This window comes from Elephas maximus, chromosome 7 (assembly GCF_024166365.1).
Source record: "Elephas maximus indicus isolate mEleMax1 chromosome 7, mEleMax1 primary haplotype, whole genome shotgun sequence".
In the NCBI taxonomy this organism is placed as follows: domain Eukaryota; kingdom Metazoa; phylum Chordata; class Mammalia; order Proboscidea; family Elephantidae; genus Elephas; species Elephas maximus.
Window position 1 is genome coordinate 120,540,605 of NC_064825.1, and position 26,918 is coordinate 120,567,522.

Consider the following 26,918-nt stretch of genomic DNA (forward strand, 5'->3'; position numbering starts at 1 on the left):
AGGGAGGATGTTACTGGCATCTAGTGGGTAGAGGCCAGGGCTGCTGCTGATGAAAGAGTGTTGCAGCAATCCTGGAAATGTGGGGAGCTAAACAAAGTGGAGGCCACTGAAGGAATGTTGAGCCTGCTTCCTACTGAGGAACAAAATGGACGTCCATGAGCTCTTTGAGGGCAGGGACTGTGGCTGTTCTATCCACTATGGATTTCTGCATCCCCAGAGCCCAAAGAGCTCTCACTCCTTTACCAGTGGTTACAGTTTACTCTTTTTCGCCATCCACCCACCTGCTCCTCCAGCTACATCCACAGTCCCGCCCCCCAACATTTTCTATGTTCAGGTCCAGCGTCACAGAGGCACACAGTTCCATTGGTTCCAGGTACAGGGCATGATGATATGGTTCAGCTTGTGACTGAACTTTTGCATAGTTATGTTGCTCTTGTCTACGTGAGAATAGATGGGGAAGCCAAGTGTGAGCAGAGTCTGGGTGTGGTAATACCCGATATGGGAGATAAGGCCTTGTTCCCGATACTCAGGCATAGTACCTGCCATCCTCACCTCTCCCGTCTGATCCATCAAGGTCCAGGACACAGGGGTCCCTTCGGGCCCCAGCAGACAATAGGTAGGGAAGGCCCGAATACAGCGTTCAATATGTCTCTGGCTCCTCTCGTTGCCACCGAAGAGCCAAAATTTATTCACTAAAGCAGCATGGGTGACATCCAGTGATGAAGGCTTAAAGAGCTCTTGGTTGCTATGGAGAGGTCAAGAGAAAAGAAAAGCTGATGAGCATGAAGTTTTATCAGGAGCCCTGGCGGTGCACTCAGCTGCTAACTAAAAGATTGGTGGTTCGAATTCACTCAAGAGCTCTTCAGGAAAAAGACTTGGTGATCTGCTTACATAAAGATTACAGCCAAGAAAACCCTCTGGGGCAATTCTACTCGGTCACATGGATTTCTCATGAGTCAGAATCGACCCAGTAGCAAACAACAGGAGCAACAGTAACGTGAATTTTTCTGGTCCCTAGGTGACAAATTGTTTAGGCTTGACTATTAACCTAAAGGCCAGTAATTCAAACCCACTCTGTGTCACCGCAGAACAAAGCCTTAGCAATCAGCTTTCATAAAGATTACAGTCAAGAAAACCCTATCGAGTACAGTTCTCCTCTTAATATTTGGGGTCACCATGGGTCAAAATCCCCCTGCTGGCAACAAGTTTTATGAAGTTGTACATTTTCCCTTACCTCTATTGTCTTGGGAGACAGAGTAGGTAGAGGAAATAGCAAGTGCAAAGTGCTGGAGTATGGATGAGCATGTGACAATAGAGGAACAGAAAGAAGGCTAGTGTTGTTGGAAGGAATGAGCAGGAAGGACAAGACAGGTTGAAGAGGTAGACAGAGGCCTGATTTGATAGCCTTGAAGAAGAAAGCAGGGAAATATTTTAGTAGTGAGCGATATGGGTAATGCAGAGTAACTTTTATCACACTCACATGGCCTTGGTTCTGCCACTCACGGGTGATAAGTTCTTTGCATCCAGCAAAGAAGGAACCAGTTTCCTCAGTGTCTCAGGTGCCATATAGAGGATGCATTGTGTGTGCTGGACCTCGAAGGATTTAGTGGCTGCAAGACTTTGTATCACCTCATTCAGGCTGGACTGTGAACCTAGACAGGATTATAAGGAGAGATGTAATTGCTTAAGTACTTTTGAGGGAGAAGCTATCCAGTGGAGTAGGAAGTCCAGTGGAGTAGGAAATGTCTAGGATTTAAATTCAGAAAACCATGGTTCTGGGGTTGGTGCTGCTGCTGTGACCTTGGTATTATATATTAAGCATTTGTGCAACTTTCCCTGTCTTACACAAGTGGAAATATGCTGAAGGATTAATTCAGCCACTGTAATACCATTAGTGGCAGTACCAAGACCAGAACGAAGTTTTCTAGCCTGCATAAAAGAGCTGAGTTATAAAGAAAAAGTAGCCAACATCTCTGGGCACTTACTCTGCTCTCAAAATGGCAAATTTTGGCATTAATAACCCATGATTTGTCCAAACCTCCTGCTATCTATTTCCTGGGATAGTGCCCTAATGCATTGAGACTTACTGTGGTCATATGACTTCCTTTCACCAATGAGCCAAAAGTAAATTTGGTGTTTGAAGAGGCTTAAATGTGCTTGCATGTTGGAGCTTGGCCTCTCTTTTATGCTGTAGGTTACCTGGTAACTAACACCATATGAGTAGGCCTACACTAAGCTACCTGAGAACCTACATATAGTAGTCTACACAGGGCTTTATCTCCCTGTCACCGCAGCTAACAGTTGGCACTGACAGCCAGAGCCATCGTTCAGATATGTTAGTGATGTCACAGTATAGCAACCAGCCCTTAGCCTACCTACTGCCTGACCACAACTGCATGTGTGAACCAAGGAAAATCAGCAGAAAATCTGACTTGCAAAGCCCAACTGAATTGGTGATTTGCAGATGTAGGAGCTAACCAGTGATTGTAGATTTAACTTTTAGGGTGGTTTTTCTATGCAACAAGGGAAACTGATACATTCAGGTATTGTGCTAAGCTCTTCCTATTTAAGATTTCATTTCACAAGTTTTCTTAAAACCAAACAATTAAGTTAGCTTAACTAGTAAAGAATATCTGCCTTGTGCACTTTTTAAAATCTATCTATATGGGATCAAATTGTCAACACCAATTGAAATATTACATCGGAAACTTAGGTGGCAGTAAGTTTATGTTAATGGGGGAGGGACAACTTGGACAAGGAGGGTGAGAACTCTTGCACAACTCAAAGAAGGTACTCAATGTCACTGAACTGATATATGTCGAAATTGTTGAATTGGTGTATGCTTTTCTGTGCATGGTCTCAACAGCAACAACAAAATAAAATATATTATTTTAAAAAAAGGATTTAATTTCAGCTTTTCAGTGCCCCTATTTTTAGATAAGAACTTTCGATGCTAACCAAAAGGTTGGCAATTCTTCCACTCAGCAGCATCACAGGAAAAAGACCTGGTGATCTGTTTCTTTAAGGACTACAACCTAGAAATCCTATCGGACAATTCTACTCTGTCACATGGGGCCAGTATGAGTCAGAATCAACTCAACAGCACATAACAATGGCCCAACATGTTTAGGTACTATTATTATCCTCACTTTTATATATGAAGAAATGAGCCTCGGAGAGGGTAAATCACTTGGCTAAGATCACATGGAAACTCTGGTGGTGTAGTGGTTAAGTGCTATGGCTGCTAACCAAAGGCTCAGCAGTACAAATCCACACAGGTAGTTTGAATCACACAGAAAGGAACAGACCTAGGCAGTCTGATTCCAGAGGGCGTGTTCATAACCAAAACAGTTATCCTTGGTGAATGGAAGAGTGCTGTATGGTACAATGAGCTGTCATTGTTATTCCAGGAACAGAAGTCCAGATGGAAACTGCTTTCATGACTAATCACCTTCAGGGATCCTGAATATCTTAGCAAAATATATCATAAGTCATTGGCACCAATCAATTATATTATGGTTCCTTATATGAAACCTGGAGTCCCTGAGTTGTGCAAGTGGTTAACACATTCAGCTATTAACTGAAACTTTGGAGGGTCGAATCCACCCAGAGGCACCTCAGAAGGAAGACCTTACAATCTAGTTCCAAAAAATCAGCAATCAAAAATCTCACAGCTCACAGTTGTACTCCAACACACATGTAGTTGCCCTGAAATGGAATCGACTCGGTGGTAACTGGTATGTGAAACCTAATCTTTACAAGCTTTAAGGATTTTTTTTCCTTTATAGATATAGTAGCCGCTGAGTTAAAAAAAAAAAGGGGGGGGGGACAGTTGGCTGAGAGTCTGGAACTTGTAAGAAGGAGGTATAAGTCATCGGGGCACTGGCTCAGCACAAAGAAGTGAATCCGCACATATCCCAGGCCTCTTACTTTGGATCTGCAGATGTTGTTTCCAGTTGATGACTTCTGGTGGGTCAAGGAATTTCAGGCAGTTCTTGGGATCCTTGGAGTAGATTTGGTAAGTATTGATGTAGTGATCAAGATCATCTGTCATCTCCTGTTTGCATTGGAAAAAGGGGGATAAATCAAATTCATTCTATTTTACTATTGCAGTGCTGGTTTTTGGAATTTTAGTACACTGTGATAATTTTTAAGTACTGAAATATTGAAATTTTTCTGACTGCATTGTCAATATTTCTGAACCACTTAAATCATGAGATCAAGATCAGAGATTCTTCATCAATTGGTCCCAACCCACCTGGAGCAAAGCAGAATGAAAAACACCAAAGACACAAGGAAAATATTAGCCCAAGAGACAAAAGGGGTCACATAAACCAGATACTCCATCAGCCTGAGACCAGAAGAACTAGATGGTGCCTGGCTACCCCTGATGACTGCCCTGACAGAGAATAAAACAGAGAGCTCCTGACAGAGCAGGAGAAAAATGTGGTGTAGAATTCAAATTCTAGTAAAAAGGGCAGACTTAGTGGTCTGACTGAGACTGGAGGAACCACAGAATACATGGTTCCTAGACTCTCTGTTAATCTAGAACTAAAACCCTTCCTGAAGCCAACTCTTCAGGCAAAGAATAGACTGGACTATAAGACATGAAATGATACTCATGAAGAGTGTGCTTCTTAATTCGAGTAGATACATAAGTCTAAATGGGCAGCTTCTGTCCGGTGGTGAGATGAGAAGACAGAAAGGGATAGGACCTGATTGAATGGACACGGGAAATCCAGGGTGGAAAGGAGGAATGTGTAGTCACATTATAAGAATAACAACAAGAACACATAACAATGCGTGTAGAAAATTTTGCATGAGAAACTAACTTGATATGTAAACGTTCACCTAAAATACAATAAGACAAAAAAGAAGATGAAGAAAAAGAGATCAGAAATTCAAGTATTAAATTTATGATGCTCTCAGGGGACATCTGGTTCAATTGGCATAACATTATTTATAAACAAAATATTCTACATTCTGAGGTGCAACCAGGATGGCAGAATAGCCAGATGCTTCCAGCGATCCCTCTTACAACAAAGGCCAGAAAAAGCAAGTGAAATGATTATATTTATGACAAGCTAGAACATCAAAGGCAAAGTCAGAAAACAGACTGAGGGCAGGGGGAGGGAGAGAGGGTTCAGAAGCAGAGAGGAGTTACCGGACCTGAATCACCAGAATCCCTCAAGCACCGTTCATGGAATCAGCTATGGTGTGCTGGTTGTGCCATTCAGCCACAGTTTTCTCAAGGAGAAGCAGCCTGGCGCTCAGACAACTGACACCTCCGGAAGCACAGAAGAATGGCGCTCTTGGCAAAAGCTAAGTGCCTGCATATATTTTACCACACCCCCAGCCCCCAAGCTGGCTCCAGTGGCTGTTGATTTCCCTGGTCCTGAGACAGGCCCTGTTGAGTGCCTGGAGCCTTCCTCCTGGTCTTGGAGAAGGAATAAATTCACAATTGGGGGAAAAGATAATTTGCCAGCTCCACTAACCAGAGGAGCTCAGGAGAGAAACAGCTCCCGTCCAAGCATAAACAGTCCATGTTTATGCATGGTCCTTTGTGGGCTTACTTCAGGAGAATAGACCCTTGTTGGTGGAGTACAACTGTTTTACCTGTGCCATGAAGAGGTAGGTGTTTGATATTCGACACTGCTTTGCCTATTAAACAGGGTCTTTGCATACCCACATCAGGGGCCTAAGGTCTGGTGGCTGCACTCAGGTCACCCAGCCACCTGCGACAGGGGTCAAAGGATAACTGGTACCTCCCAGTCCTTACAACCAAAAGCACTGGGTGTCCATGATCTGTCTATGGAATCTGCCTACCTCTATGCTCTAGGGAACAGACACGCTTTCATCACAGACATTCGGGGGATGGTTCTCAGCTTGCTGCCTTGTTAAGAGCTTGAACCCCTGGTACAACCAGATACCAGTACCTACACCAATCACCCCTGCCCCTCTAAGACTTTAGGACAGAGCCTATACCATACACTTTGATGGTCAGCTACATGGACACCTGAGCTGAATTCATACAAGAAAAGTGAATGGACTCCTAGACTAATATACTGATAACATCTCTAGCCATCTGGTGACAGGACGTCAAAGCTTCAAAGGTGAAAATAATCCAGCTAGCTCACTCAAGCAACTCTTGGGCATATCAAAACAAAACAAAGCAAGAAGCTAGGGTATAGTAAACAAACATAAAATAAACTAATACAATAATTTATTGATTGCTCAGAGACAACAGTCAATATCAAGTCAAATGAAGAAACAGACCATGATCGCATCAACAAGCTCTCAAAACAAAGAATCAATGAACCTTCTGGATGAAGGTGCCTTCCTGGAATTACCGGATGCAGAATTCAAAAGATTAATATACAAAAGCAGTCAAGACATCAGGAATGAGACTAGGAAGGAGATGAGGCAATATGCACAGCAAGACCAGGAACACACAGATAAAGCAGCTGAAGATATTAAAAAGGTTATTCAAGAACATAACGAAAAATTTAATAAGCTGCAAGAATCCATAGAGAGACAGCAATCAGAAATTCAGAATATTAACAATAAATTTACAGAATTAGACAACTCAATAGAAAATCAGAGGAGCAGAATTGAGCAATTGGAAGGCAGAATTGGTGAGCTTGAAGATAAAGCACTTGGCACTAATATATTTGAAGAAAAATCAGAAAAAAACTAAAAAAAAAAAATGAAGAAACCTTAAGAATCATGTAGGACTTTATCAATAGAAATAACCTATGAGTGATTGAAGTACCAGAACAGGGATGGACAAGAGAAAAATATAGAGAGAACTGCTGAATGTTTGTTAGCAGATAATTTCCCGGATATAGTGAAAGATGAGAAGATAGCTATCCAAGATGCTCACCAAACACCACATTAGGTAGATTTTGAAAGAAAGTCACCAAGACCTATTATGATCAAACTTGCCAAAACCAAAGATAAAGAGAGAAGTTTAAGAGCACCTTGGGATAAATGAAAAGCAGAGAGTCAATAAGAATAAGCTTGGACTACTTGGCAGAAACCATGCAGGCAAGAAAGCAATGGGATGATTTACATAAAGCATTGAAGGAAAAGAAATGCCAGCCAAGAATGATATATCCAGCAAAACTGTCTCTCAAATATGAAGGTGAAATTAGGACATTTCCAGATAAACGGAAGTTTAGGGAATTCATAAAAACCACACCAGAACGACAAAAAAATACTAACGGGAGTTCTTTGGTTAGAAGATCAGTAATAGCAAGTGTCAGCCCAAGACTAGAACACTTGGCAGAGTGAACAGATGTCAACCCAGATAGGGAAATCACAAAAATAAATCAAGATAAAAAAATACTGAAAACAGGGAAACAGTGATGTTATTATGTAGAAGAAGACAACATTAAAACAATAAAGAGAGACTAAGAAATGTAGTCATAGAAATTTCATATGGAGAGGAAGACAAGGCGATATAAAGAAATCAAAGTTATTATTTTTTTTTTTTAAACATAGGAAACTAGGGGTAAATATTATGGTAACCCCAAAGGAGACTGACTATCCTACTTATCAAAACATTACAAAGCATCTTCTCTGACCATAAAGCCATAAAAGTAGAAATCAGTAACAGAATAAGCAGAGAAAAGAAATTGAACACTTGGAAACTGAACAGTACTCTGCTCAAAAATGACTAGGTTATAGAAGACATTAAGGATGGAATAAAGATATTCATAGAATCCAATGAGAATGAAAACACTTCCTATCAGAACCTTTGGGACACAGTGAAAGCAGTGCTTAGGGGTCGATTTAAATCAATAAATGCACAGATCCAAAAAGAAGAGAGGGCCAAAATCAAAGAATTATCCCCACAACTTGAACAAATAGAAAGAGAGCAATAAAAGAAGCCCTCAGGCACCAGAAGAAAGCAAATAATAAAAATTAGAGCAGAATTAAATAAAATAGAAACAGAAAAACATTTGAAAGTGTTAACAAGACCAAAAGCTGGTTGTTTGAAAAAATTAACAAAGTTGAAAAACCACTGGTCAAGCTGACAAAAGAAAAACAGGGGAGGAAGCAGATAACCAGAATAATAGATAAGATGGACGATATTACAGAAGACCCAGCTGAAACTAAAAGAATCATATCAGATTACTACCAAAAATTGTACTCTAAAAAATTTGAAATCCCAGAAAAAATGGATGAGTTCCTAGAAACATACTACTTACAAGCAGAGGTAGAACAACTAAGTCCACCCACAACTTAGTAGAACCATAAAAAAAGAAGGGGTGAAAAGGTAATCAAAAAACTCCCAAAAAAAAGAAACTAAGCCCTGACCTGGACGGCTTCACCGTGAAGTTCTTCTAAACTTTCAGAGAAGAGTTAACACCACTAGTACGAAAGGTATTTCAGAGCATAGAAAATGACAGAATACTCCCAAACTCATTCTATGAAGCCACCATATCCCTGATACCAAAAGCAGGTAAAGACACCACAGAAAAAGAAAATTGCAGACCTATATCCCTCATGAACTTAGATGCCAAAATCTTCAACAAAATTCTAGTCAATAGAATTCAACAACATAGCAAAAAACTAATTCACCATGACCAAGTGGGATTCATACCAGGTATGCATGGATGGTTCAACTTTAGAAAAACAAATAATGTAATCCATCATATAAATAAAACAAAAGACAAGAACCACATGATTTTATCAATTGATGCAGAAAAGGCCTTTGACATGGTTCAACACCCATTCATGATAAAAACTTTCATCAAAATAGTTATAGAAGAAAAATTCCTCAACATAATAAAGGGCATTTATACAAAGGAAACAGCCAACGTCATCCTAAATGGAGAGAGTCTGAAAGCATTCCCCTTGAGATTGGGAACCGGATGAGGATGCCCTTTATCACCACTCTTATTCAACATTGTGCTGGAGGTCCTAGCCAGAGCAATTAGGCTAGATAGAAAAGTAAAGTGCATCCGGACAGGTAAGGAAGAAGTAAAAAAATTTCTATTTGCAGATGACATGAACTTATACACAGAAAATCCTAAAGAATCCTCAAGAAAACTACTGAAACTAATGGAAGAGTTCAGCAGAGAATCAGGATACAAGATAAACGTACAAAAAACAGTTGGATTCCTTTACCCCAACAAAATGAACATCAAAGAGGAAATCACCAAATCAATACCATTTACAGTAGCCCCCAAGAAGATAAAATACTTAGGAATAAATTTTACTGGAGATATAAAAGACATCATATACAAAGAAAAGCACAACACACTACTGCAACATGCTGAAAGAGACCCACATAAGTGGAAACACATACCTTGCTCATGGATAGAAAGAATTAACATTGTAAAAATGTCTGTTGTACTGAAAGTGTTCTATAGATACAATGCAATACCAATTCAAATTCCAATGATGTTTTTTAATGAGATGGAGAAACAAACCAACAACTTCATATGGAAGGGAAAGATGCCCCAGATAAGTAAAGCAGTACCGAAAACAGAAGAACAAAGCTGGAGGCCTCACTCTACCTGATTTTAAAACCTATAATACAGCCACAATAGTAAAAAAACTCTGCTACTTGTACAACAACAGATACATAGGCCAATGGAACAGAATTGAGAATCCAGACATAAACCCATCCATGTATGAGCAGCTGATATTTGACACAGGCCCAAAGTCAGTCAAATGGGGAAACGATAGTCTATTTACAAATGGTGCTGGCATAACTGGAAATCCATCTGCAAAAAAAAAAAAAAAAAAAAAATGAAAAAAGACCCATACCTCACACCATGCACAAAAACTAACTCAAAATGGATCAAAGACCTAAGTATTAAATTGAAAATGATAAAAATCATAGAAGGAAAAATAGGGACAATGCTAGGAGCCCTAATACATGGCATAAACAGTATAGAATACATTACTAACAGTGCAGAAGAGAAACTAGATAACTGGGAGCTCCTAAAAATCAAACACCTATGCTTATCCAAAGACTTCACCAAAAGAGTAAAAAGATTACCTACAGATTGGGAAGAAGTTTTTAGCTATGACATTTCCGATTAGCATCTGATCTCTAAAATCTACATGATACTCCAAATACTCAACTACAAAAAGACAAATAACCCAACTCAAAAACAGGCAAAGGGTATGAACAGGCATGTCACTAAAGAAGACACTCAGGTAGCTAACAGATACATGAGAAAATGGTCACGATCATTAGTCACTAGAGAAATGCAAATCAAAAGTACAATGAGATTCCATCTTACTCCAACAAGGCTGGCATTAATCTAAAGAACACAAAATAATAAGTGTTGGTGAGGTTGTGGAGAGACTGGAACACTTCTACACTGCTGGTGGGAATGTAAAATGGTACAACCACTTTGGAAATCAATTTGGCGGATCTTTAAAAAACTTGAAATAGAATTACCATACGATCCAGTAATCCCACTCTTTGGAAGATATCCTAGAGAAATAAAAGCCTTTACACGAACAGATATATGCACACCCACGTTCATTGCAGCACTGTTTAAAATAGCAAAAAGATGGAAGCAACCAAGGCGCCCATCAATGGATGAATGAATAAATAAATGATGGTATATTCACACAGTGGAATACTGTTGTTTTTTGGTGCCACTGAGTCAGTTCCAATTCATAGCGACCCTATGCACAACAGAACGAAACACTGCCCTGTCCTGAGCCAGCCTGACAATCGTTGTTATGCTTGAGCTCATTGTTGCATCCACTGTGTCAATCCACCTCATTGAGGGTCTTCCTCTTTTCTGCTTACCCTGTGCTCTGCCAAGCCTGATGTCCTTCTCCAGGGACTAATCCCTCCTGACAACATGTCCAAAGAACTTAAGACACAGTCTCGCCATCCTTGCCTCTAAAGAGCATTCTGGCAGTACTTCTTCTAAGACAGATTTGTTCGTTCTTTTGGCAGTCCATGGTATATTAAATATTCTTCGCCAACACCACAATTCGAAGCGTCAATTCTTCTTCAGTCTTCCTTATTCATTGTCCAGGTTTCACATGCATATGATGCGATTGGAAATACCATGGCTTGGTTCAGGTGCACCTTAGTCTTCAAGGTGACATCTTTGCTCGTCAATGCTTTAAAGAAGTCCTTTGCAGCAGATTTACCCAATGCAATGCGTCTTTTGATTTCTTGACTGCTGCTTCCATGGTTGTTGATTGTGGATCCAAGTAAAATGAAATCCTTGAAAACTTCGGTCTTTTCTCCATTTATCACGATGTTGCTCATTGATCCAGTTGTGAAGTTGTTTTTTTTTTTATGTTGAGGCGCAATCCATACTGAAGGCTGTGGTCTTTGATCTTCATTCGTAAGTGTTTCAAGTCCTCTTCATTTTCAGCAAGCAAGGTTGTGTCATCTGCATAACACAGGTTATTAATAAGTCTTCCTCCAATCCTGATGCCCAGTTCTTCTTCATATAGTCCAGCTTCTCATATTGTTTGCTTAGCATTCACATTGAATAGGTATGGTGAAAGAGTACAACCCTGGCACACAGCTTTCCTGACTTTAATCCAATCAGTATCCCCTTGTTCTGTCCAAACAACTGCCTCTTGATCTATGCAAATGTTCCTCATGAGCACAATTAAGTGTTCTGGAATTTGCATGCTTTGCAATGTTATCTGTAATTTGTCATGATCCACACAGTCGAATGCCTTTGCATAGTCAATAAAACACAGGTAAACATCCTTCTGGTATTCTCTGCTTTCAGCCAGGATCCATCTGACATCAGCAATGATATACCTGGTTCCACGTTCTCTTCTGAAACTGGCCTGAATTTCTGGCAGCTCCCTGTCGATATACTGCTGTAGCCATTTTTGAATGATTTTCAGCAAAATTTTGCTTGCGTGTGATATTAATGATATTGTTCTATAATTTCCACTTTCGGTTGATCATCTTTTTTGGGAATAGGCATAAATATGGATCTTTTCCAGTCAGTTGGTCAGGAAGCTGTCTTCCATATTTCTTGCCATAGACGAGTGAGCCCGTCCAGTGATCCATCTGTTTGTTGAAATATCTCAAATGATATTCCATCAGTTCCTGGAGACTTGTTTTTCGCCAATGCCTTCAGAGCAGCTTGGACTCCTTCCTTCATTACCAACAGTTTCTGATCATATGCCACCTCTTGAAATGATTAAACATCGACTAATTCTTTGTGGTATAATGACTCTGTGTATTCCTTCCATCTTCTTTTAATGCTTCCTGCATCATTTAATATTTTCCCCATAGAATCCTTCACTATTGCAACTTGAGGCTTGAATTTCTTCCTCAGTGCTTTCAGATTCAGAAACTCCGAGCTTGTTCTTCCAGTCTAAGAAAGACTAGGAAGAAGGACCTGGGAGTCTACTTTTGAAAAGCATTAGCCAGTGAAAACCTTATGAGTAGCAGTGGAACACTGTCTAACATAGTGCTGGAAGATGAGCCCCCAATTTGGAAGGCACTCAAAAGATGACTGGGGAAGACATGCCTCCTCAAAGCAGAGTTGACCTTAATGAGATGGATGGAGTAAAGCTTTTGGGACCTTCATTTGCTGATGAGGCAGGACTCAAAAAAGAAGAAACAGCTGCTAACATCCATTAATAATCGGAACCTGGAAAGTACAAAGTATGAATCTAGGAAAACTGGAAATCATCAAAAATGAAATGGAACACATAAACATTGATACCCTAGGCATTAGTGAGCTGAAACGGACTGGTATTGGCCATTTTGAATTGGACAATCATATAGTCTACTATGCTGGGAATGACAACTTGAAGAGGAATGGTGTTGCATTCATCGTCGAAAAGAACATTTCAAGATCTATCCTGAAGTACAACGCTGTCAGTGATAGGATAATATCCATACACCTACAAGGAAGACCAGTTAATACGAATATTGCTCAAATTTACGCACCAACCACTAGGGCTAAAGATGAAGAAATAGAAGATTTTTATTAGCTGCTGCAGTCTGAAATTGATCAAACATGCAATGAAGACACATTGATAATTCCTCGTGATTGGAACGCAAAAGTCGGAAACAAAGAAGAAGGATCAGTAGTTGGGAAATATGGCCTTGGTGATAGAAACAATTCCGGAGATCGAATGATAGAATTTTGCAAGAGCAAAGACTTCTTCGTTACAAATACCTTCTTTCACCAACATAAACAGTGACTGTACACATGGACCTCGCCAGATGGAACTGACAGAAATCAAATTGACTATACCTGTGAAGAGATGATGGAAAAGCTCAATATCATCAGTCAGAACAAGGCCAGGCGCTGACTGTGGAACATACCATCAATTGCTCATATGTAAATTCAAGCTGAAACTGAGGAAAATCAGAGCAAGTCCATGAGAGACAAAATATGACCTTGAGTACATCTCTCTGAATTCAGAGACCATCTGAAGATTAGATTTGATGCAATGAACACTACTGACCAAAGATCAGACCAGTTGTGGGATGACATCAAGGATGTCATACATGAAGAAAGCAAGAGGTCATTGAAAAGACAGGAAAGAAAGAAAAGACCGAGATGGATGCCAGAGGAGACTCTGAAACTTGCTCTCGAACCTCGAGCAGCTAAAGCAAAAGGAAGAATTGATGAAGTTAAAGAACTGAACAGAAGATTTCAAAGGGCCTCTCGAGAAGACAAAGTAAAGTATTATTGCATGTGCAAAGAGCTGGAGATGGAAAACCAAAAGAGAAGAAATGGAGTGCTACGCATCCAGAAAGAACAATGATGAATCCATGAAACCTTTCATAACATCGATGAATCTGGAAGGCATTATGCTGAATGAAATTAGTCAGTTGTGAAAGGACAAATATTGTATAAGACCACTATTGTAATAACTGGAGAAATAGTTTAAGCAAAGAAGAATATGTTCTTTGATGTTTACGAGAGGGGGAAGGCGAGAGAGTGAGAGAGGTTTTCACTAATTAAATAGTAGGTAAGAATTATTTTAGGTGAAGGGAAAGACAACACAATACAGATGAGGTCAGCACTACTGGACTAAACTAAAAGCAAAGAAGTTTCCTGAATAAACTGAACGCTTTGAAGGCCAGTGTGGCAGGGGCGGAGGTTTGGAGACCATGGTTTCAGGGATCATCTAAGTCAACTGGCAAATAAAATCTATTAAGAAAACATTCTGCATCCCACTTTGGAGAATGGCTTCTGGGGTCTTAAACACTAGCAAGCGATCACCTAAGATGCATCAATGGGTCTCAACCCACCTGGAGCTAAAGAGAATGAAGAACCCCAAAGACACAAGGTAATTATGAGCCCAAGAGACAGAAAGGACCACATAAACCAGAGACTGCATTAGCCTGAGACCAGAAGAACTAGATGGTGGCTGACTACAACCGATGACTGCCCTGACAGGGAATAAACAGAGAACCCCTGAGGGAGCAGGAGAGCCGTGGGATGCAGACCCCAAATTCCCATAAAAAGACCAGACTTAATGGTCTGATTGATACTAGAAGGACCCAGGAGTTTATGGTCCCCAGAATCTTTTGTTAGCCCAAGACAGAAACCATTGCCAAAGCCAACTCTTTGGACAGGGATTGGACTGGACTAGGGGGTAGAAAATGATCCAAGAAGTATGAGCTTCTTGGATCAAATAGACACATGAGACCATGTGGGCATTTCCTGTCTGGAGGGGAGATGAGAGAGCAGAGGGGGTCAGAAGATGGCTGAATGGAGACAAAAATAGAGAGTGGAGGGAAGTAGTGTGCTGTTTCATTAGGGGGAGAGCAATTAGGAGTATATAGCAAGGTTTATATAAGTTTTTGTATGAGAGATTGACTTGATTTGTAAACTTTCACTTAAAGTACAATAAAAATTTTTAAAAATTCTACATTCTATTTTGGTGCATTATATCTGGGATATTTAAAGCATGTGAGTGGCTATCTAACATATTCCACCAGCCCTAGTCCATCTGGAGCAAGGGACAATGAAGAAAGCCAAAGAAAAAAGGGAAAGATTCATCCATAGGACTAATGGACCACAACTACCACAGCCTCCACCAGACTGAAAAAAAAAAGTGTTGCCGTTCAGTTGATTCTGACTCATAGCGACCCCATAGGACACGGTAGAACTGCCCCATATGGTTTCCAAGGAGTGCCACGTGGTTTCGAACTGCCAAAGTTTTGTTTAGCATCCATAGCTCATAAACACTAGGCCCCCAGGGTTTCCACCAGACTGATCCAGCACAATTAGATGGTGCCCAGCTATCACTACCAACTGTTCTGACAGGGATCACAATAGAGGGTCCCACACAGAGCTGGAGAAAAGTGTAGGACAAAATTCTAAAACACAGAAAAAGACCAGACTTACTGTCTTGACAGAGACTGGATAAAACCCGAGAGTGTGGCCCCCGGACACCCTTTTGACTCAGTACTGAAGTTACTCCTGAGGTTCACCCTTCAGCCAAAGATTAGACAGGCACATAAAACAAACAGGTCTAAATGGGCACAGCAGCCCAGGAGCAAGGACAAGAGGCAGGAGGGGACAGGAAAGCTGATAATGGGGAACCCAAGGTTGAGAAGGGAAGAGTGTTGACATATTGTGGGGCTGGCAACCATTGTCACAAAACAATATGTGTATTGTTTAATGAGAAACTAATTTGCTCTGTAAACCTTCACCTAAAGCACAATAAAAATATTTAGGATGGATATTTGCTGCAGAATACTGTCCTCTACACATATATTGCATTAAAATTTCAGAGCAAAGACATAACCATTTAGACAACACTGCGTTATACCTCCACAATCCTTTAGAGGAAGATGAAAAAATCAACTGACAAGGGAAGACTTCTGTTGCAAGGATGAATTTCACTACAGTTGGAATTCTTGTGGAAAACACTGAGGGTGAAGATGACAGTGTTAAATGTGCTTCAGGAACACAAGGATTCAAATAGCCATCTATACAGAACGCGGCCCCAAAAAATAAGGACCAATTAGGAAAGCTTTCTTATAAAATACCGTAAATCGTCATTCCAGAGAAACAAACCAACCACTTAGGACAAAAAAAAAAAAAAAAAACACCAAACCAAACCCATTGTCATCGATTCAATTCGGACTCATAGGAGCACCTAGTGGATTTGAACTGCGGACCTTTTGGTTAACAGCAGTAGCTCTTAATCACTAAGCCACCAGGGTTTCCCTTACTCAGAAAGATCCCCTTAAATTAGTGAATAACAGATGGGATTATTTGGAGGAATGAGCCAGAGGAAAATATTACCCCAGTTAGTATAAAAAAAAAAAAAAAAAAACCAGTTAGTATAGAATCAGTATAATTGGAAAATGATGGGCAAAAAATACATTCACAAGTCAGCAATGATATCACTGATACATTTTGTTTTGTAAGATCACATTTAAATAAAAGATCAAATCATTTCATTCTAAGTTTTTATTAATACAAAGTTCTTCATTTTACCAATTATTTAATTTAGTGATTTTTGCATTGCATTTTGCTTGTAGTAGAGGCATCACATTAATATTTTCATAAATTTATATTTTCAGTTGATGTTTGAAAATAAGTTGAAGAATTTTTGTCTTTGAAATGTATTAACAATTTAGCTTCACTACTTTTTAAAAACCTTTACCCAAAACGTACATGGAAATTCTTGCAATGTAATTTTGCTTTTTATTGTCCCCCTAGCTCACTTTGCAGTTTCACACCTTCCTGTCTGCTCTTTCTACTGTCTCTGGTGAGAACTCTCTTTTCCTTCTCAGTCTGACAAAAGTATATATTTTTTACAAAATTAAGTTCAGATGAAACCTCCACCAAGAAGTGTCTCTAACCGTCTCCCATAACCTCCACCACATCTAGTTTTAATCAGCTTTTGCCTGGACTAGTTTTTTTTTTTTTTTTAATTTTTCTTGTACTTTAGATGAAGGTTTTCAAAACATACTAGTTTCTCATCAAACAGTTAGTGCACACATTATTCTATGGCACTGGTTAACAACCCCACGACATATCAATACTCTCCGTTCTCAACCCTGGGTTCCCTATTACCAGCTTTCCTGTTCCCGCCTGCCTTCAAGTCCCTGCCCCAGGCCAGTGTGCCCCTTTAGTCTTTTTTGTTCCACGGTTCTGTTCAATATTTGTCTAAAGGGTGAGCCTCGACAGTGATCTCATTACTGAGATGAAAGGGTGTTGGGGGCCATACTCTTAGGGTTTCTCTAGTGTCCGTCAGGCCAACAAGTCTGGTCTTTCTTTTTGAGTAAGAATTTTGTTCTGCATTTCTCTCCAGCTCTGTCTGGGACCCTCTATTGTGATCCCTATCAGAGCAGTCAGTGGTAGTAGCTGGGCACCATCTAGTCATACTGGAGTCAGTCTGTTGGAGGCATGGTAGGTGTGGTCCATTAGTCTTTTGGACTAATCTTTCCCTTGTATGGACTAGTTCCGTATCTTGTACATCTTTTGTTCTTGCATATCTCACATCGTGTTGTAATTTATTTGTTTATCTTCTCTAGAGTAGGAACATCTTGAGGGCAGGAACTTGTTCCCCATCATCATGCTTCATTTCTGTATCCTCAGGGTCTACCCTATTGCCAGTCATGTGATAGGCACACAGCAAATAGAAACATAAAAGCATACTCATTCTACATCTGGCGTCTTACCTGTTCCTGAGGGCGGACAACCACTGTATTAAAATCTGGCCACTTGTCCACTAAGGCCTTTAGCTTGAATGGGTTTCCCTGGTTCATATGGAAGATGGTCCCATAAACCTGCAGCATTCCAAGAGATTAGGAGAGTTGGCGTGTTAGGCTGGGATAGTAAGTTGCCTTGTGCTTGATCAGAACAATGATTATTTCTATGAAACCATGAAAATGTGTGGTAGAAAGGGCCAAACAGGGCATCTAGATCAAATAATCTTTATGGTCTATGTTTTTATGCTAAATGAAAAGAACTTTTTCCTCTATCAAGTTATAAGAATTATACATAGAGTGAAATAGTCATACAAATAAAAAGAATGATTTAAAAAGTACCACTTTTTATTGATATTCTGATATGATATTTTTCAGGACTTTATGCTCATGGCAAGATGCAATTCTACAAAAATAGAATTACCTGACACATACTGTTTTGCAATTTGAACATACAGTGATACAGTGTGCACAATGACCACACTGTGGGCATATTTCCATGTTAATATATGCAAGCATTTCAACTCTTTTCTAAAGGCTGGGTTAAAAAAATAAATAAATAAAATGAGGAGCCAAGGGAGCTACCTTACCTCACCATGGAGGTGGTCCTCGAAAACACTCTGCCAATACTATTTCCACACTACTACTACACCTGGACCCGAAGCTGGTCAGCTTTGGAGATAGCTGATTGTGAAAAGTCATCTATTTTCATTAGCTGAAAAGACTTCAAATGAACTGGTCTCCAGTTTCAGTTGCTCCTGAATGTTGAAACACAGGCACAAATGCGTGCGCGCACACACACACACACACGCGTCCATGGATTCACTCACTTTGCAAATATATCATTGCAATGAAATGCCTATAGTTAAAAATTCTTTTTAAGACTCATTAATTGACCTAGTTTGTAAATCACAACATTTTGAGACTTGATAAAATACAATTTGACCTATGGCCACGGTCCAGGAAGACTCATGATAGTTGATCTCTCACTTGGCAATTATTCTTTAGGTTGAGCAAATTAAACAGTACTATATAATCTCAGTAAACTTTGGAGGACTCTGGACAAATTTCCAGTGTTGTTATGAAATGTTTCTTAGAAAAACGAACAAAGGAATATTTTTTGAATCAGCCCAGAGCAAAAAGCAGTGTTTGGTCTCAGATATACCCATGCTTACAACATATCATTGCAGTCCAGTATTTGTGTGCTATTGGGCAAGATATGCAACCAAGCTTCTCTTTTTTCATCTGCGACACAGACATAATAGTAAATATCTTGTAAAGAAAAAAAAAAAAACAAATCTGTTGCCCTCGAGTTGATTCTAGTTTATAATGGCCCTATAGGACAGAGCAGAACAACCCCAAAGGGCTTCCAATGCTGTAAATCTTTATGGAAGCAGACTGCCACATTTTTCTCCCCCAGAAAGGCTGGTGGATTTGTACCACTGACCTTTCAGTTACCAGCCAGGCACTGAGCCACTGCACCACGAGGGCTCCTTATCTTGTAGAAAGATAATGAAAATTAAGTGAGAAGGAACATGAGATAATGCCTGGCACAGAACAGATGTTCAATAAATGTTAGCATGTTTTCCTCCTCTTTCAGAGGAAGTTGCCATTTCTTGCTCCCTTTAGAATGTCCCGCTCTCACCTTTAAGGATTCAGGGAGGCTTTTCCTCAAGGAATTCTCCAGCTGCTGCAGCATCTGGGCTCCTTGCAATACAAACATGGTGGAGGACACTTCAACCTGGAGAGAAGACCAAGAAACAAGAGGGAATGAGAAGAGCCAGAGGAAGCTGAGAAATAAGAGTAGCAAATTCTATGCTAACGGCCAGAGTCTCTTCACCGTCACCACCTTCACTAAAGTCCACACCAGCTCCAAGTAAGGATAAGACTGGCAGAGCGCACAGGGGCCTTTTTCCAAATTTCCCTTTCTTACATTTTAATTGTTTCCAGCCATTAGTTTCACTTTTAGATTAACAAGCATATTTTTTAAATACGTATAGAATCTTTTGAAATTAAGTTGTTTTCGGTGACTCTCCTGATTCCACCAGTAACAAGCTATGTAATCTTGGGAAGGAGACCCTGGGTGGTGCAAACAAGGAACGTGTTCGACTGCTAAACAAAGGTTGGAAGTTTGGGTCTATTCAGAGGCATCACAGAAGGCCTGGTGATCTGCTTCTGAAAACTGAGCCATTGAAAACCCCATGGAGCACAGTTCTACTCTGAGATACCTGGTGTTGCCAAGAGTCAGAGTCGACTTCATTGGTCAGTTGGAACCTTGGGAAAGTTGTTTAGCTTCTGTGCCTCGGTTAACTCACATGTGGGTGGGATAACAGGACTGTCTATCTCAGAGTTTTTGTGAGGCTTAAATGAGTTAATACATGCCAAGTGTTTATTTTATTACTACTACAGTCTTCCTTCTTTTTCTCCTCCTCTTCCTCTAATGTCTTCGGTGGCAGACAACCTCACTGGGACTCGAATTGGTTCATTGGCTTCCTCTTCTTCTACACTGATGGACTGGGATGTATGTTTACATCTGGATTGTGCCATGAGATGGTACTGGAATCCGTGTGGCCTCCTCCTCCTCCACTTTCCCTTGTTCCTCTGTATTCACACCTTCTTCTTCCTCCCTCCTACAGGGTCGCTATGAGTTGGAATCGACTGGACAGCTACGGGTTTTTTGTTTGTTTGTTTTATTTCCTATGGTGGCGCAGTGGTTAAATTCTTGGCTGCTAACTGAAAGGTTGGCGGTGTGAACCCACCAGCCACTCCATAGGAGAAAGTTGCAGCAGAAGTCTGCTTTTGTAAAGATTTACAGCTTTGGAAACCCTATGGGGCCATTGTACTCTGTCGTATAGTGTTGCCATGAGTCGGAATTTGACTCGATGGTAATGGGTTGTTTCCAATGGAATCCAGCTCTCAGGAGCCAGACGTCAAGTTTTTATTGTAAATTCTCTGCTAATCACTCCCCAACTCATTAAAAAAGGCTCTGGTATGTTCTTTGCACTCCAGAAATGCATATAGTACATCATAAAGTACAAAACAAAAACAAACAAACAAACAAAAAAACCACATGAGGAAAGTCAGGCAATAGAAAACTGTAAGAAAACAATATGAAAGCAGGCTGATGTTTAGATTACACCTAATAGTGTTTTATGCTGTGGTGAGAAGAGGGTAAAAATTTGACTCTGAGCTTTTCTGAAGTCTAAGTAAAGAATAAATATGATCAAAATAATTTCCATTACATAAAAACTAGGAGCAGTAGATTCTAGTGATCAAGAGTCTCGACTTGACCTCGGGCAGACCTGAGATCAAATCCTACCTTTTCTACTTCTTAGCTGTGTAATCCTCAGCAAGTTTACTTAATCTCTCCTAGATTTTCTTTACATGCAGTGTAACATAGAGACTGGAGTCAGACTGAGCTCATATCATGGTGGTAGCACTTAGTAGCTCTTTGACCTGTTCAAGTTACTTAGCCTAAATGTACTTCAGTTTCCACATTGGTTAAATGGAGAAGAGAATGATACTATTTATTTCAAAGAGTTAAATGAATACTATTTACTTCAAAGAGTTCATGCATCTGGCACCAAGCCAATGACACAATGCATCCTAACCCTTAACAGAATGTCTGTCTCAATATGCAGTATTATAAAAAATATAATTAATGTTATTATTTGTGGGATATCATTCGCGATGGTGACCACCTGAATGCCTCCTATCCTGATTCATTAAAAATTAAGTAGACTTCTGTGAATCAGTTGGAAAACTGAGCAACTCTCCCTTCATCCATCCAGCGTCCCTCCGTCCATCCACCTACTTATTCATTCATTATTTCAATAAGTATTTTGAGTCCTTACTCTGAGAAACTTCCCGAGCTAGGAAGATATGGACCCTGTCCTCTAGGAATTCATAATAAGAGAAATGAAACCTGGCTATGACTAACAATGATATCTGCTAGAAACAACTAAGTCATTCGTTGGACACGGTGAAAGTGGGCCATGTTTTAAAGCAGCCATTTTAATGTAGGACATTTTGACACGGTCTAAAATATAAACAATTAACGTTTTCTTATTAACAAGTCCTATTCCAAACTGGTGTTCTCAGCCTATCACTGAGCCTCACTGGACCTTAGACTTTATCTTTAATCCCCACACATGGATCTGTGAGAAGAATTGCAGGAATTATTAACCAATTGCTGCTGAGTCAATTCCAACTCATGGCGAACGCCTGTGTGTCAGAGGAGAACTGTGATCCATAGGGTTTTCAATGTCTGACTTTTTGGAAGTAGACCACCAGGCCTTTCTTCTGAGATATCTCTGGGTGAGTCAGAACCTCCAACCTTTTGGTTAGCAGCTGAGTGTGTAAATGTTTGCACCAGCCACGGGCACCATAGAAATAACCAGGTAGTATTAAAAACAACAGCTTTACGTATTTGATTTATTGCATGAAATTGTGATCACCCAAACAACTGGCTTATAACATTTCAACTCAAAAACAAAGGTGAAAAAGTGGCTATGTCACAGTGCTTTCTTTAGAAGCTGTTATATTTGGAGGAGGAAGAAGTCACTTCTAAGTGGAGACATGAGAAAGTGTTTGGAGAGGACATTACGTTAAAACTGGCCATTGAAGAGAAGGCAGTATGAAATGCCACCCTCCAGGCCAGAGCTGAAGAACTTTGTGACTTTTTAAAATAGACTTTATTTTTTAGAGCCGTTTTACGTTTTAGAATACTGTGCAGAAAGTATAGAGTGTTACTATGTATCCCCTCCCCTCTGCACACAGTTTCTCCTATTAGCACCTTGCATTTCTGTGCTACATTTGTTACCTGTGGTACAGCCAATATGGACACAATGTTATTAACTAAAGCCCAGAAATATATTAACTACGGGCTTTTTTAGTTAAGAACATTGGAAGACATATATAAAAAAAAAAAAACACCCCTAGATGGAGCTTATGGAAATGAAAAATACAGTATCTAAAGGGAAACATACACTGGGTGTGAGTACCAGGAGATCAGCCATTGCAGAAGAAAAAGCTAGTGAACTTAACGACATCCCAATTGCAGCTATCCATAATGACACACAGAGAAAAAATAGATCGGAAGACTCAGTATCATTAAGGCGTCACTGTCCCCAAAATTGATCTATAGATTTAATCACAAAATGCCCCGTATTTCACTCATGGAAATTGGCAAGCTAATTCTAAAATTTGCATGTTTTCAAGACATAAGATTGAACTAAAGTAATCAAGACAGAGGTGTATTGGCATGTTGTCATCAGGTGCCATGGAGTCAGCCCTGCCTCATGTCAACCCCATGTATACAACAGAATGAGACCATTGTGATCCATAGGGTTTTCCTTGGCTATTTTTTCAGAAGTAGATCATCGGGCCTTTCTTCCTGGTCTGTTTTAGTCTGGAAGCTCCACTGAAACCTGTTCAGGATCGTAGCAACACACAAGCTCCACTGACAAATGGGTGGTGACTATGCTTGTGGTACATTGCCTGGGAATCAAACTTTGGTCTCTTGCATGGAAGACACACAGATCAGTGGAAGGGAATAGTTTGAGAAACAGACCTTTCTTTTATGGTCAGTTGATTTTCAGCAAAGATACCTTGGCAATTCAGTGGGGGAAAGACAGGTCTTTTCAACAAATGGTGCTGATTTTTATTTCTCAACAGTCAGATGGTCTCTTGACAGATTCAAGTGGCTGTAAACATCTGATTGCAGATGTTAGAAGGTCCGTCACTGTGTTAGGAGACTGAGATTCTCCAGGAAATCTGACACACTCACTGTGAGCTGCCAGAACTCGTCCTTTCGTTTGAACTTCAGGACCTTTGACCATTTCAGAAGTGGGGATTTATCCCAGGAAAACAAAAGAAATTTAGACAGAATTTGATAAAGCCACACAAACATAAAAAGGACTGAATAACATCTCAGTGTCCAGCAAAAGGAAAGGTAATATAAAATATCAGAATGCTGCAACTCTAAGGCATTAACATAATACCTCTACATATAGCTACGTGAGAGAGTATGAAAACAAATTGAGATAATGTAGGGCATAAAACAGTTCATATATGTCATAAGCATAAATTTAGAATAGAACACAGAAAAATAAGAAATAAGTAGGTGGTGGCAATAGCATTACAGGTACGATCTTTACTGTCAATTTTTTTTTATATGATTTCAATGGGCAATAAATCTGTTATGCATTCTTGTCTTTATTTAGCAGCATAGTTATTCTCTGACTTAAAGTGTGACAACTTCTTTACTAATCCTGCAGGAAAGAAGCTGCTGATCTTAGAATGTAACCAAAAGCCCATTGCTGTTGCGTGAACTCCGACTCATAAAGACCCTATAGGAGAGAGATCTGGTGGATTCAAAATGACGACCGTTTGGTTAGTAGCCGAGCTCTTAACCACTGTGCCACCAGGGCTCCAGAATGTAACCAGATGGATTAAGTAAGGTAATACTTGCATAGTGTCTCTACATAGCAAGTGCTAAATAAATGTTTCTTGGAGTTTTCTTGAAGATGCATATCTGTAGCCATTTACCTACCTGCTTCCAGAAAGTGCCCAAATCTTTCCACATTCATTTATTAGTTGGAACAGAAAATCCTCCAATAATTTTTTATAGTATGTCACAAAAAGTAGGGGTGAGTATATGGTTTTAAAAATTGAAGATATTCCTTTGCCCTGGGCCTATCTGCCAGGGTATTCTGCACATAGCTTGATTAGAGTATTTTGATTTGTCTCACTTCATTGGGCTGGAAGGGGGGGTGTCACAAAGCAATGGTCACTCTTTTTTGAGATGGGTCCTTACCTGGAAAGCTGTCTTCACACCGGTCTTCACAGATGTCCTCAGAAACAAAAGAAGAGCAGAACAGAAACTTCTGGAAGGTGAAATTTAATGCAGTTGGCTGAGCAGAGTGTTGCAGAGCTCCTTTTGGTGTATCTGCTCTGGAAATTGCTGAGCTGAGGTTTGTCGTGTGGACCTTGCACTAAGCTGACAAAAACTGATGAACATCAGCTCTAGTGGAATGCAGCCCTCCCCTCTGCATCCCTTGTTAAGGGAGTTGCTCTGCGAGGTTGGAAGCTGGCAGTGTGCCTCCTGAGCTTTCCTTTTCCAAAACACCACGCTGCCCTTTGATCCCACAACAATAAAACACAAACCTGTTACCATCAAGTCAATCCCAACCCATACTGACCCTATAGGACAGAGTAAAACTGCCCATAGGGTTTCCAAGGCTGTAATCTTGTTGGAAGCAAACTGCCACATCTTTAGGGGAGCAGCTGATGGGTTCAAACAACTGACCTTTCATTTAGACGCCAAGTGCTTACCCACTGTACCATCAGGGCTTCTCCTTGCCCCAACAGGCCCTGTTAGTACTCTACAAACCAAAACTGTGTGAAACCAACGGGCCAGAGAGAGGAAGGAGAGTCAGATTATCAAAAAATTAAAAAGAAACCCTGTTGCCATTGAGTTGATTCCGACTCATAGATACCCCATGTGACAGAGCAGAACTTCCCCACAGGGTTCCCAAGGCTGTAATCGTTTTTATTTTGTATTTTTTTAGTGTGATTTTAGATGAAGGTTTACAGAGCAAATTAGTTTCTCACTGACCAATACACATATTGTTTTGTGACACTGGCTGCCAACCCCACAATGTGTCAACACTCTCCCCTTCTCAATCATGGTCTCCCCATTACCAGGTTTCTTGTCCCATCCTGCCTTTTCATCCTTGCCCCTGCTCTGGTGTACACATTAAGTCTCGCTTTGTTTTATAGGCCTGTCAGAGCAGTTGGTGGTGGGCACCATCTGGCTGTGCTGGACTCAGTCTGGTAGAAGCTGTGGGAGTTGTGATCCATTAGTCCTATGGACTAATCTTTCCCTTGCATCTTTCGTTTTCTTCATTCTCCCTTGCTCCAGACAGGGTGAGACCAGTGGAATGTCTTAGATGACCACTCACAAGCTTTTAAGACCCCAAATGCTGCTCACCACTGTAGGATGTAGAACATTTTTTTCATAAACTATGCTATGCCAGTTGAGCTAGATGTTCCCCAAGACCATGGTCCCCATTCCTCAGCCCAGTAATCTGGTCCCTCAGCGAGTTTGGATGTGTCTATGAACCTTCTATGACCTTGCCTTGGTCAAGGGGTCCTGACTTCCCCAGTATTATGTACTGTCTTACCCTTCACCAAAGATATCACTTACCTATTGTCTAGTTAGTGTTTTTCCCTCTCTAGCTCTCCCCTTCCCTGTAACCATCAAAGATTGTTTCTTTCTGTATGCAAACCTTTTCATGAGCTTTCCTAATAGTGGTCTCATACAATGTTTGTCCTTTTGTGATTAACTTATTCCACTCAGCATTATGTCCTCCAGATTCACACATGTTGTAAAATGTTTTGCAGGTTCATCATCGTTCTTTATTGTTGTATAGCATTCCATTGTGTGTATGTACCATAGTTTGTTTACCCATTCATCTGTTGATTGGCACTTAGGTTCCTTTTTTGCTGTTGTGAATAAAGCTGCCAAAGCTGTAATCTTTACAAAAGGAGACTGCCATATCTTTCCCCATAGAGCAGCTGGTGGCTTCAAATTGCCAACCTTTCTCTTAGCAGCTGAGCACTTAACCACTGCCCCACCAGGGCCCCTTACAGTCCGATTACATAGGCAATATCCTCCTCCTCCTCCCCTCTCCTGTTCTCAAGTGCCTTCAATATAACCGAGATTTCTGGGTGAGATCTGATTTGGAGAATCTGATTGTCTTCCTTGTACGTACACAGAATAGCAAATCACTTTCATGGAGTGACTAATGCTGTTAGGATCCTCCTCCATTAGTGCAAACTGCACCCCATCGCCTCGCCATTCTGATGTTGAAGTGAAACATTACAACAATGATTCATTCTAGACACTTCTAAGTCTTACTTTTATAGATGAGGAAAACAAGCCTCAGGATGACTGAATAAGACTGGATTTTAACCCAAAAGCTTTGGGTTAAAACTTTGGAACTCAATAATTCCATTGCGGAAGGGGCAGGAAGAAATGTTCTAATCAGAAGTTCCGGGGCAGGGACAGCTAGTGTCCAGCCGTATCTAAAAACGCTCATGTGCTTCTCCAGTTAATGGATAACTACAGCAGAATTTGCACATATTTTTCTATGTCCTCTCCAGGAGTCTTGTCCCTCCTACAACAGCAATTTTAAATATCTCCTGAGCCTGAAGTCATTATGATCCTCCATTACCCTTTCTCCAAGGCTAATGGTCATTG

The 26,918-nt window shown here is 40.4% G+C and overlaps 1 protein-coding gene across 1 annotated transcript in view; it reads right to left on the reverse strand.

Moving 5' to 3' along the window:
• Positions 1-342: 342 nt before the first annotated feature.
• The window catches only part of LOC126080868 (glycine N-acyltransferase-like), an 86,984-nt gene continuing 60,408 nt past the window's right edge, over positions 343-26,918 (reverse strand). Inside the window, exons 2-6 of the mRNA XM_049892060.1 lie at positions 19,299-19,394; positions 17,627-17,734; positions 3,931-4,057; positions 1,481-1,652; positions 343-745 (exon numbers count right to left, since the gene is read on the reverse strand). Of these exons, the coding sequence (XP_049748017.1) occupies positions 343-745; positions 1,481-1,652; positions 3,931-4,057; positions 17,627-17,734; positions 19,299-19,376 (888 nt within the window). The 5' untranslated portion in view covers positions 19,377-19,394. The remainder of the gene's footprint in view (positions 746-1,480; positions 1,653-3,930; positions 4,058-17,626; positions 17,735-19,298; positions 19,395-26,918) is intronic.